The sequence below is a fragment of the Morone saxatilis genome, unplaced genomic scaffold (assembly GCF_004916995.1).
Source record: "Morone saxatilis isolate NCDOM2014 unplaced genomic scaffold, NCSU_SB_2.0 Contig9, whole genome shotgun sequence".
NCBI classification, from domain to species: domain Eukaryota; kingdom Metazoa; phylum Chordata; class Actinopteri; family Moronidae; genus Morone; species Morone saxatilis.
This window is the reverse complement of record NW_023340268.1, coordinates 8,169,318-8,179,833: the sequence shown is the minus strand read 5'-3', so window position 1 is coordinate 8,179,833 and position 10,516 is coordinate 8,169,318. Positions and strand designations below refer to the sequence as shown.

Sequence of the window (10,516 nt, the reverse complement as noted above, 5' to 3'; positions counted from 1 at the left end):
ACAAATGTGAATCTCTAATCAGTTCGTGTTGTTTTCCTCGGGGATGTAGACCAACATCTTCGACCGCTTACAGGCAGTGGAGACGGTAAAGGCTTTATGAATATCCCTAAATGCATATGGCGGTACAGCTAATGGTTAATAAATGTCCCAGGTGAATGTGGAAATTATATTTGTCCACTATGTCTTAACTGTAAACCTATTAATGTAACTGTTAAGAGTTCTGCAATGTTGAGTAAAGTACCTCTTTATAGTGCACTTAGTGGAAGCACTTGTTATGCAGAATAGCTCCCTTGAAAGTGTTATGTTGTTATCATTTGTGATTATTACTACAGATAAAATGACATGTAAGCAACATTTTAATGCTGTATCTGGTGGGTGCCAATAAGAACTAAGAACTAATAAGAACTCACACAATATTATATGTTTTAATGCTGTATATAATCATCATCCTATAAAATGATGACATGGTTTGTATGTAAAGTCTTAAGCTGCACAGTAACCAGTAGGCCAACTTAAGCTGTCAAATAAATGTAGTGGAGGAAAGAGTACAATATTTCCCTCTACATGTAGTAGAGTGGCAGTAGTGTCTATAAATAGGCACTAAGGGGAAATGTAGTATTGTGAGAAAATGCACTAAGCAGTGGTGGGATGTAGCTAAGTACATTTACTCTAGTACTATCCTGAAGAACACTACTACTCCATTACTTCTCAGAGGCAAATATTTTTGCTCCAGTACATTTGTCTGACAGGTTTATTTTGCAGATTACAAAGGTTTGAACCATTCCTGTCCGGTGAAAACCACGTCTCTCCAAATTTGGTGATTTTGAATTAGAATGAGATGTTTATGGGTTTTCAACGAATAAAAAAATCCACTAAAACACATTCTGGATTATCTGGAAAATGCATCTTAAACATCTGCAGCAGTAAAATGTGATATATAACAATAAAACAAGTTTTTTATTTTTTCATTTGTGTCAAATATAAATGCAAAGCTCTGTGTATTGTTGTTATTGTTTTTTTGAGCCAACTATGACTTCTCTTTACTGCTTGTGAAACAACATTTTTCTTCTATGCCAGTAATTTGGCAACGCTTAGCCTGCAACGTCTTTTTATTGATGAATTGTGCATTCAGATGTTAGCATCAAGCTTTCATTCCTAATGAAATCAGAACTGACTTTCTTGGCTTAATGGAGTCAGTGGAAAAGACACCTGTCAGGCATCAAGTGTGAAGAAAACAGATTTTTCATTAATAGTATCCGTCATTCAAATGGCTGACTGAGAACACTTTCTGGATGGCACAGAAATAAAAAACCAGTTCAACTGAATGGAAAGACAAGACGACTTAAATATATTAAATACAATTATTTTATATCATTATTTAAAGTCCAGATGAAAGGAAAGTGCCCTTTTAACCCTTTAAAGCTGCAGGAGGTAACTTTTATAAAAAATAACTTTTTGTTGTACCTTACTTTAACAAGTAGTACATGAGACAGATAATCAGTTAAAAAAACATAATAAATCAGATTCCTCTGGCTCCTCCTTGTGCTCTTAATGGCATGTGCAAGAATCCACGTATACTTGTTCAGATGATGTTCATGGGAATGCCATTAGGAGCACTAGGAGGAGCAAGAGGAACCACAAATGATGTGTCTAATGTACTACTGTACATAAAAAGTTAAGTTACCCACTGTAGCCTAGATTTTGCCTCTAGATGGAGTCATAGCAGCATTGAATAAGAGCAATTTTTTAAGTTCATCAGCTAAAGATATGAAAGGAAAATAGTGTGGGCCTGAATACTGGATTCTGACCTAAATCCTCTGCAAACCTTCCAAAAATTTGCTGACAAGGACGGGGACCCACACACCATGACATACTTACTTGTTGTGGTGTAATTTATGAAATTTGTGCATCATCACAACCTTCCTGTAATGCTTCCTGGTCGTGCACACGTCCAAAGACAATTCCACCCTGTTCTATGATCAGTGAGAGTGATGCTGAGAACTTAACGACAACAAATGCTTAAAAATAAACCACCTACAAAATGTGTAAATACAAAATGTATTGTATGTCTGACAGTTGTGTATACAGTCAGTCTACATGTTTGCTAAGACTTTTCTCACAGTCTGCAGAAAGTCAGTTCAGACAGTTGCTCTTGTGCAACAGTCTGGACTAGAGCTGCTTCCCTGTGAAAGAGAAGAGTGTCAGCTGTTATGTGGAAGTCACAAAAAATACATTGTAACACACAATGAAATACATTTATTTTAATTTGATACATTAAACTTGTGCACATTGTGTGTCATTGCATGTTCAGGAGAACAATATCTGTGACAATGTCGGCTTTCATGCTTCCAATCTAACAATATAACTGCAGGTTATGACAGGAATGATGTCACTGATGTTGTTTGTATCATATTTAGAGGTGGAAGGAACAGAGAACATTGACGAAAGCACTATATTTAAAACAGGATTAAGTCATGTTTGAAGGAAGAGTTAAGTGTTTAAGTGTTTGTTGTTTTATAAGTGTTTGAATTCATGAGCAATAAAACAAATCATTGCTCATTAAATACACTCAGGAATTTTTCTGTTACAATCTTACTTGGTCTGTTATGACCAGTGGCTTATAGTGGCTAATGATTGCTGATGTCTGTTTTTATATTTGTATATATTGTCTCCTTTTATTGTCTCTAATTGTATCTTTATTTATATCTTTCTATGTTTAACTGTTATGCACCAACTTACCAAGGCAAATACCTTGTATGTGAAAACCTACTTGGCAATAAATCTGATTCTGACTCTTAAAAATTGTTAATAATATGTCCATTAACCTTTACATTTAGTTATGATAGAATCTAATAATATGCTGTCAGTTGTGTTTAGTATGCAGGTCCTCAGGAGCATCTGTTCAACCACCTGCAAAAGAAACATAAACTTATTGATACTGGAACCTCAAATCAAACCTTATTAATAGAAACAAGGGACAGGCCTTCAGCATAACTACTTTAATTTTCATATTAAGATTTTACATAAATACTCAACTATTAGTTTACAGAAATATAATGCATGCATGTAATGTATGTTATAAATGTAATTAGTTATTTAACTCCACTTTGACCAGCAATGATATTAAAATGGCACTTTTACTTAAAAGCAATATATAAATAATATAATAAACATTTTTATCCACCACTCAGTCAGTTAATGAGCATGAAAGGAGAATATCATTTAACAAAAACGTAGCTTTTTTATTCAAATGTGTATTTAATGTTTATTTTTACACACATCAGCTTCCCCAGGTGACACAGTGTCAGTTTGTAATATTATAGTTTGGCCACCAGAGGGCCCATTCTTCATTTATTTAAAGCCCAATTAGTGAAACAGCCCAAAGAGGTTTGTAAAGTCAGATGATTTCAGATCATGCATTTAAAATGTTGTTCGTGTAAAAGCACAAAAGTTTTAGCATCAGAAGAATATACTCAAAAGTACAGGATACTCTTTTTCCAGAATGGCCCTTTCAGTTTGTGTTCATCTATCACTTAACTACAGCAGCTGGTAAATGTGTATATATATTACTATATATACTGCTGGCTAGATTGTGAATTTCTACCCTGGGATCAAGAGCATCTGAATCTGGAAAGGAACTGTAAGCTAAAGTTATCACATTAAGTGCAGTAGAGTAAAAAGTATAATATTTACCTCTCAAATGGAGTAGAAGTATAAAGTAGCAGGAAATGGAAATCAAATAAAGTACAAGTACTTCAAAATTGTACAGTACTTAAGTTAGTTTCCACCACTGGCTTTACTGGATACATAAAATAAAAAGGAGAATTCAGTAATAAGAAAAATGAACAAATAAAATCATGAAAACAAAATACTGAGAACCTGCTGTCTATCACATTATATTTATCATTTATTTTTCAAAATGGAGGACGACAAATGTTAACAGTGAGCTTTGTTCATTTAGCCTAAATCCAATCACTTGTGTTGTTAGTCACAAAAGAGACTATTGATCTTTCTTTGTGATTTTATCTTTAGCTTGCAGTGTGGCCAAATGCTACTGACTGGCTTTCTTATACAGATTACATTGAGCCCCATTCATTGACTTCATCGTATTTTGCTGTAAGTCGTCCAGTTCTCTTCTCTGCTTGGAAAAAAAACGACCTACCTACCTCCGTATCCTCTTTCCTGTCATCACTCAACATTACAAAGTAAGTCTAACACATAGCTGAAGGGGCTGGTCTTGTCTTGCACAACACACACAACACACTATAGCATGATTAATCGATTATTAATCATAGTCGCATTTTTTCCTCTAGAGCCTATACTAATTAGATTTACTCTAGGTTATTTGTACACTATCTGACCAAATGTGTGTATTATAGGCCTGCTTCTACCGTTATTATTATAGCAGTGACATTATAAAGTGGCAGCCTTTGTTTGTTTATTTATTTACTTGTTTGACAAATTCAAAGAAATCTTATTATTGAAGCAGAAAATGGAAATCCAACCACTCCCAAACTTAATGATGAGTTTATCACTGTGCAGTTACCGCCCACCACCTCTACACTTACAGTCGTCAGGGTCCACTATTCATATCACAGCTTGACTCATAATGCACAGCAGCCAGGGCGGCGCCTCACTATAAAGTCTCTACCGCACTTATTCCCCGACCTCTGAACATTCCTACTTCTGCTCCGTCGACCACGTCCCAGTCCTGCACGGTAAGAACTAACGGTACTACTGCTCCTCAGCTCGTGTCTAACTTTGTCTGGGATTTTTCACAGACCATTTAACAGCCTGCAGGATACAACCGGTTGGGTGTGGAAGGATTTGTACTGGATTAATCCCTTTTTTATATATCTGTCAATTAAAGCTTTCCTGAAGTTTTTTTAAATATAGTTTATTTTATAAAAATGTAAAAAAAAAAATAAAAAAATGGCTGTGTTTTCTGTGCATCTTTTGAAGAATTATGCAGTGTGTGTATGTATTTATATGATTGTACTACGTGGTGCCTCTTTTGTCTAAGCTTTGAACTCTCTCACAAGTTTAACATAACTTTATTTAAGAATTATTTTAAGATGTATACATTTCGCTCATACAGTAAGCACTAGAAGACTACACCACCTCTCATGTTGTCCAGTTTATCACATTTTACTCCACTGGACAATCTCTCAGTTGAGTACATATATCCTATAGGTACTCTACAAAGGGTGTGGTTGGACTGTGGGCATGTACACACTTGTGCTCTCTCTTTTGTGTCCCCACTCATTAGCTGCATTGAATTCCACCATCTTGTGCCTTGACACATCTTTTCCCTCATTCAGTTGTGTTAAGTTTTCCACTCCCTCTGACACAAATAACAGAAAACCCCTGTTTTACCTCCCACTTCTCCTTTTTTTTTTTTTAAGTTTCAAATCTACAGCAACAGGGCACAGTGTGTTCAACATTGTCTGATTTGTTTTGTGATGGTTTTCCTTTTTGCTTACCTAACAACAGACTTTATCTCGCTTCTCATGAGTATTACTCATCAGTGGCAAGGGGCATTGGGGTAAAGAGTGCTGCTTCCCCTTCAACAGCTACACACTATCCCTTTACAGTGGAACTAACCTCTTTTGCAGGACAGATTTTATTTTACCCAAGACACTGAATACTTTCTCTACAAGCTTCTCTGATCATTGCTGATATGTCAATCCTGCATTTGTTTCATGCGAAGAAAGGCTACTGTTTACACTGAGAGGATCAGCTCCTTGGCTTTTGAACTCCCCATTCCCCTTCAAATCCTTAGATAAGGTCATCAGTAGAACATGTCTTGCACAAGAATCTTTTGATAAGTAAACATCAAGTATCACAGCCAGAGTCTTTTCCATTTTTGAAGTGGAAGCTGAACTGTATGCTATCAGTTATCAATGATCATATTCAACCAGTTCTTTTCTATCTTTTCTTCTATTTTTCAGTCTAAACACACTTCAGCAACCATGCCTTCAGAACTCGAGGGAGCCATGGAGTCACTTATCAAGGTGTTCCACCGTTACGCCTCTAAGGACGGCGTACTCTCCCGGCGAGAGCTCAGAGAGTTGATGGAGAACGAGCTGTCTAACTTCCTTAGGGTGAGATGAGACCGACATGTAAAGCGCAAAATCACAGTGTCTTAACCCTTATATATATATATATACCCTTCCTCACACCCCTTCTTTAATCCAGTCTCAGAAGGACCCTGCTGCTGTGGACAAAATCATGAAGGACCTGGACACCAACGGTGACGGCAGGGTGGACTTTGAAGAGTTTGTTTCTCTGGTTGTTGGACTTTCCATTGCCTGTGAGCAGTGCTATCAGATTCACATGAAGAAGACGGGAAAGAAGTAGAAGGCGACAGCGGTGGAGGCTATAAGAAACCAAAAAGCATTTCAATTTTTGTAAAGATATTTTTGTCCATTAAATACACAGACAAATTTCAAACCTTTTGTGTCCAGTGGTTATTGTATGTGTAAGTTATGTGTTTGCCTACATGTTATACATACATTATATATACATTTTCTTCCATTCAAATATAAAAACACCTATGCATCTTCAAGTTCTTACTTGCACAAATATTAAAAATGGAAGCACAAAGCCCAAATCATAGCACTTTCCAAGCCATTGGTTTGTATCATGTATCAATATCATGCCTTGGTGAAGCTCACTTCAGAGATCTCACAGTGTACTGACTCCCTTGGCAACTGTACGAGTGACATTAGGTGCGATGATGCAATTCCCACCTGTATTTTATGCTTCACTGGGTGTAAAAGGGCAGAAAAACCTCTCCCTCTCTGTTTGATAAATCCTGCTTATCACTGCTCTGAGGAATCTGCAGAATGTTCCAGGCATGAACACACCTCTCTGTGAAGCTGATGTAGCAACTCTCTAAATTGTGACGCACTCATAAACAGATAAATCAGGTGATAGGACGCTTCGTAACAGAATAAAGTTTGTTGCATTATAGTCGATTTGATTTAAAGACAGCCCTGAGTACTGTGAAAAAACTGAAGGCCTGAGTCACAGGGCACAGCAGATCAGTACACCACTGTTTTTTCACCAAATTCTTTTCATTGTGCTTCATGTCTGGTGAAAGTTGGACTGACCCCCCTCTTTCTGACTCTCCCCGAACAGAAGAGAGACTTATTTTGCTCTAAAATTAAGCCTCTCAGGCAGCACTTCTTCTCAGGCTATGTGCTGACAGGCTCTGCCAATCAAGTGTTTAAGTCATAAGATAGGATTTCTGTAATTTAAGGGTTTGGGCCACAGTTGCAGTCAGGGTCTGCCAATCCCAGTGAAGTAGGCAGAACTGCTTGAGGAAAGCCTGCCTGAAAGCTTAAAATCAGGGCAAAATAAGTCATATGAGCCTTGCACACACCTCCTTGGGCAGGGCTCAACACTGTGGCCTACCAATGTTCATGGTAACTAAACTAAACACTGAAGTTGCTAGGTTACAGTGCTCTGAGTGTGAATGTGTGTGTGTGTGTGTGTGTGTGTGTGTAGTTAGTCGTTTGTATTTGCCCCTCAGTTTACACAAGCACCACGCCCATGTGACCCACAGCAGAGTTTACAGCCGGGAATTCCTACTTTGTTGACTGTTTTCTCAATATCACTTTTGTGTAGTTTTTGTATGTACATTCTGGTAAAAGGAGATTCATACTTGCTGTAAGTTTATCATGTGGCCTAAAACAATACAATCATTGTCAAGATGAATAACTCTGTCCAAGCATGAAGCAGCAGACCAGATCTATGAGGTCAAAGATTATGCCGAAGATTATTTCCTTAGTAAGGAGGCTCACTGAGATCACAAACTTTGTCAGGACCTTTGTGAATTGGAACAATCCTAACAGTTTTGAGATTTCTCAATGGATTCTCAGTGAAGGTGTGTATGAGCAAACATTCACTAATGTATGCCACACCTTCTTTGGACACACACAGGCAGAACAGCCCCTCTCCGTGGACAGTTTCATTTGTTAAACAATAACACCAATGTTCTGAACCTGCCAACCCTTGCAACATCCGGTTTGTAGCTGTTGCCATGGGAAATTAAATCAGACTATTGTGATCCTGATGATGATGCAGTTTATAGATATGTGCAATTACTTCATGTTTGTCTTTGTTTGTTTCCTTTTCGCTGTCACTTAGATGTGAGGCAACGCTTTATTATATTCACAGTTTTCTACCCCACCATGCAACAGTAAAACAACCACAAACTGTTCCAGGCCAGAGTGGATGCCATCTTTGAAGGGTGGCTACAAGATCATACATTCCACAATTAAAAACATACACATGATGGTTATTTTATAAGGTAACTGTAGTGTTGTCAGACTCAGTTTCTCTTCCAGTACTTTATTGTTAGCAGTGTGAAAAATGTTGGTCTTGGTAGTGGCCAAGGGGTTAAAACCAGTTCCCAGTTCGCATGTGGTTCTCTCACTTCCTGTCATCATCAGTGCAGCCAAATAATATTTTTAAATAAATTTTTAACCTTTAACTTTTTGGATTGGGTGTGGGATGTATTGGGGAGACTCATGACCCCGCAGTAAAACTCCTGGTCATACAGACATGGATGGATGTTACATTTTAAAAATGCTGGGGCGTTTGTGGTTCACTTGATCTGCATCACGTTGTTTTCAGAAAGGAAGATGACTGCAAGGGAAAACTCTAGGAAAATATGCTTTCTTTTAAGTGTACTTCTGCTTGACCACTAGATGGCACAACGAGAGTATAACTGCAATCATAATGCTGGACATGAGTTTTTGATAAGTGACTAAAACCGCTTCAGCTGCACTGCAAATAGTTTAATATGAATCACAGCTGGATATAATACAGAATGTGGTTTCCATGGATACTCCCTCCCTAATTTGGTAGATGTGAGTGAGTAAAATGGAGAAGGAAGAGGACAGGAAAAAAGTTTGACTAATGTTTTCCAGACATTGAAAAAGATCTTAGATTGAGTTTGCATTATAAATTCAGTTGCAGAATACATGAATGTTGGTGACAATGACTTGACTTCTAACCTATGATCTGTACTTTACTGGACTTTGAATGAAGTTGTTAATTAGAGACTAAAACAATTATACACTGACCAGAGAGGAGAGACAGGAAAAGACCTTTGATATGGAACTCAAAGTCATACAACAGACCACACACGTATACAAACAAACATAGTTGCCACAGGGCTGATTTTCATGTCTCCGTTTTCTGGTCTCTGCAGTATGAGTCATGAGCTTCAGGGACATTTCTCTGACTCACAGCCTCCACCACAAAATTGCACGGAGGAAAGGACCTACTCTTGACCATAACAATCAACGCTCAGTGAGTCACTGTGCCCAACGTTTTAGTTTAAGAATCATGTGCATCTCCAACAAGTAAGTAAAAATAGAAAAAAAAGTCAATTATATGCAACAAACACCAGAAATTAGTTACTACAATATATAATTAAGGTGTCCTCTGACACACGCTTGGATAGAAAACAAAATCCACACTTAAATTAAAACTTTTCATTGCTTAAGTCTCTGATCTTTCCAGTCAGTAAGCTTTTCAAAAAGGAAACTGTAGCGGAGGTCTCGTCAAATGTGGTCTGTATCTGTAGAAAAATTTGAAAAATGGTCGAAATGCATTTGAGCTTTGTATCACAGGGACATACACAACATGACAAACCTGTAACCTCAAATAGAGTGAAGAAAGTGGGATTATGATTCAGCATGTGCAAAAATGTGTACTGATTGAGTTAGTTATTTTGAGGGGAAAACTACTTAAAACATCTCAAAACAGATCCAATTTGTCCCTTGCCCTCACCAGCAAGAGTCTTGGGAGATTTGTTTTTGCATGGGTCCAGGCTAAAATCACACAAACTGGATTTTTTTCTTTCTTTTTTTTGGTCAAAATAAATAATTAATCAAAGCTCTAAATGGAGCAGCTGTATGTGACTACAACATTACAAAAAGTCATTCAGTTCACCAGTCATTGCTGTATCCCTCCCCTCATCAACTTGCAAAACATCGTCTTCAATCTTCAATGAACACGAGAAATGCTAAATAAATACATTTTTGATTTTCAATTTCCTGAAAAGTTATTATACTGTTATACTACTGTACAAAAAACAAGTGAACTAACAGTTAAAAGTTTTAACTAAAACTAGGAAAATGGATCACATCACCATCATCTGCTAAATACTGCACTGGCTGCCTGCATCTTTTAGAATTGATTTTTAAAGTGATTTTACTAGTTTTTAAAGCTTTAAATGACGGCGATCTTTCTTTCATTCTATGTTCCACCCAGATCACTAAGGTCCTTCACCGCTTTCCTTTTAACTTACTTATGTGTCCCATAAAAGTACTATTGAGAGTGCCTTCTGGTTTCATGCCCCTAAACTGTGGGACTCACTGCCTTTGGATATTAGATTTTAGGGGCATATTAAATACTGGAGCTTTTTAATCTGACTTTTACTTTGGAGTAATGTTAGTTTTTATATTTAAATCTTTGTTTTTTATTATTTTTTTATTGT

The 10,516-nt window shown here is 37.1% G+C and overlaps 1 protein-coding gene across 1 annotated transcript; it reads left to right on the top strand.

The window, feature by feature from the left end:
- Positions 1 to 4,560: 4,560 nt before the first annotated feature.
- Positions 4,561 to 6,453, top strand: s100a10a (S100 calcium binding protein A10a). Its single transcript, XM_035682035.1, has 3 exons — positions 4,561 to 4,718; positions 5,952 to 6,104; positions 6,199 to 6,453. Exons 2-3 carry the CDS (start codon positions 5,973 to 5,975, stop codon positions 6,358 to 6,360), a joined length of 294 nt encoding a protein of 97 aa, XP_035537928.1. The 5' UTR covers positions 4,561 to 4,718; positions 5,952 to 5,972; the 3' UTR covers positions 6,361 to 6,453.
- Positions 6,454 to 10,516: the final 4,063 nt, after the last annotated feature.

Bases quoted from the DNA above. Each gene is read 5' to 3' on its own strand.
- s100a10a (XM_035682035.1), top strand. From the start codon at position 5,973: ATGCCTTCAGAACTCGAGGGAGCCATGGAGTCACTTATCAAGGTGTTC. The intron at 6,105-6,198 runs GTGAGATGAGAC...TCTTTAATCCAG, and splicing joins AGCTGTCTAACTTCCTTAGG to TCTCAGAAGGACCCTGCTGC.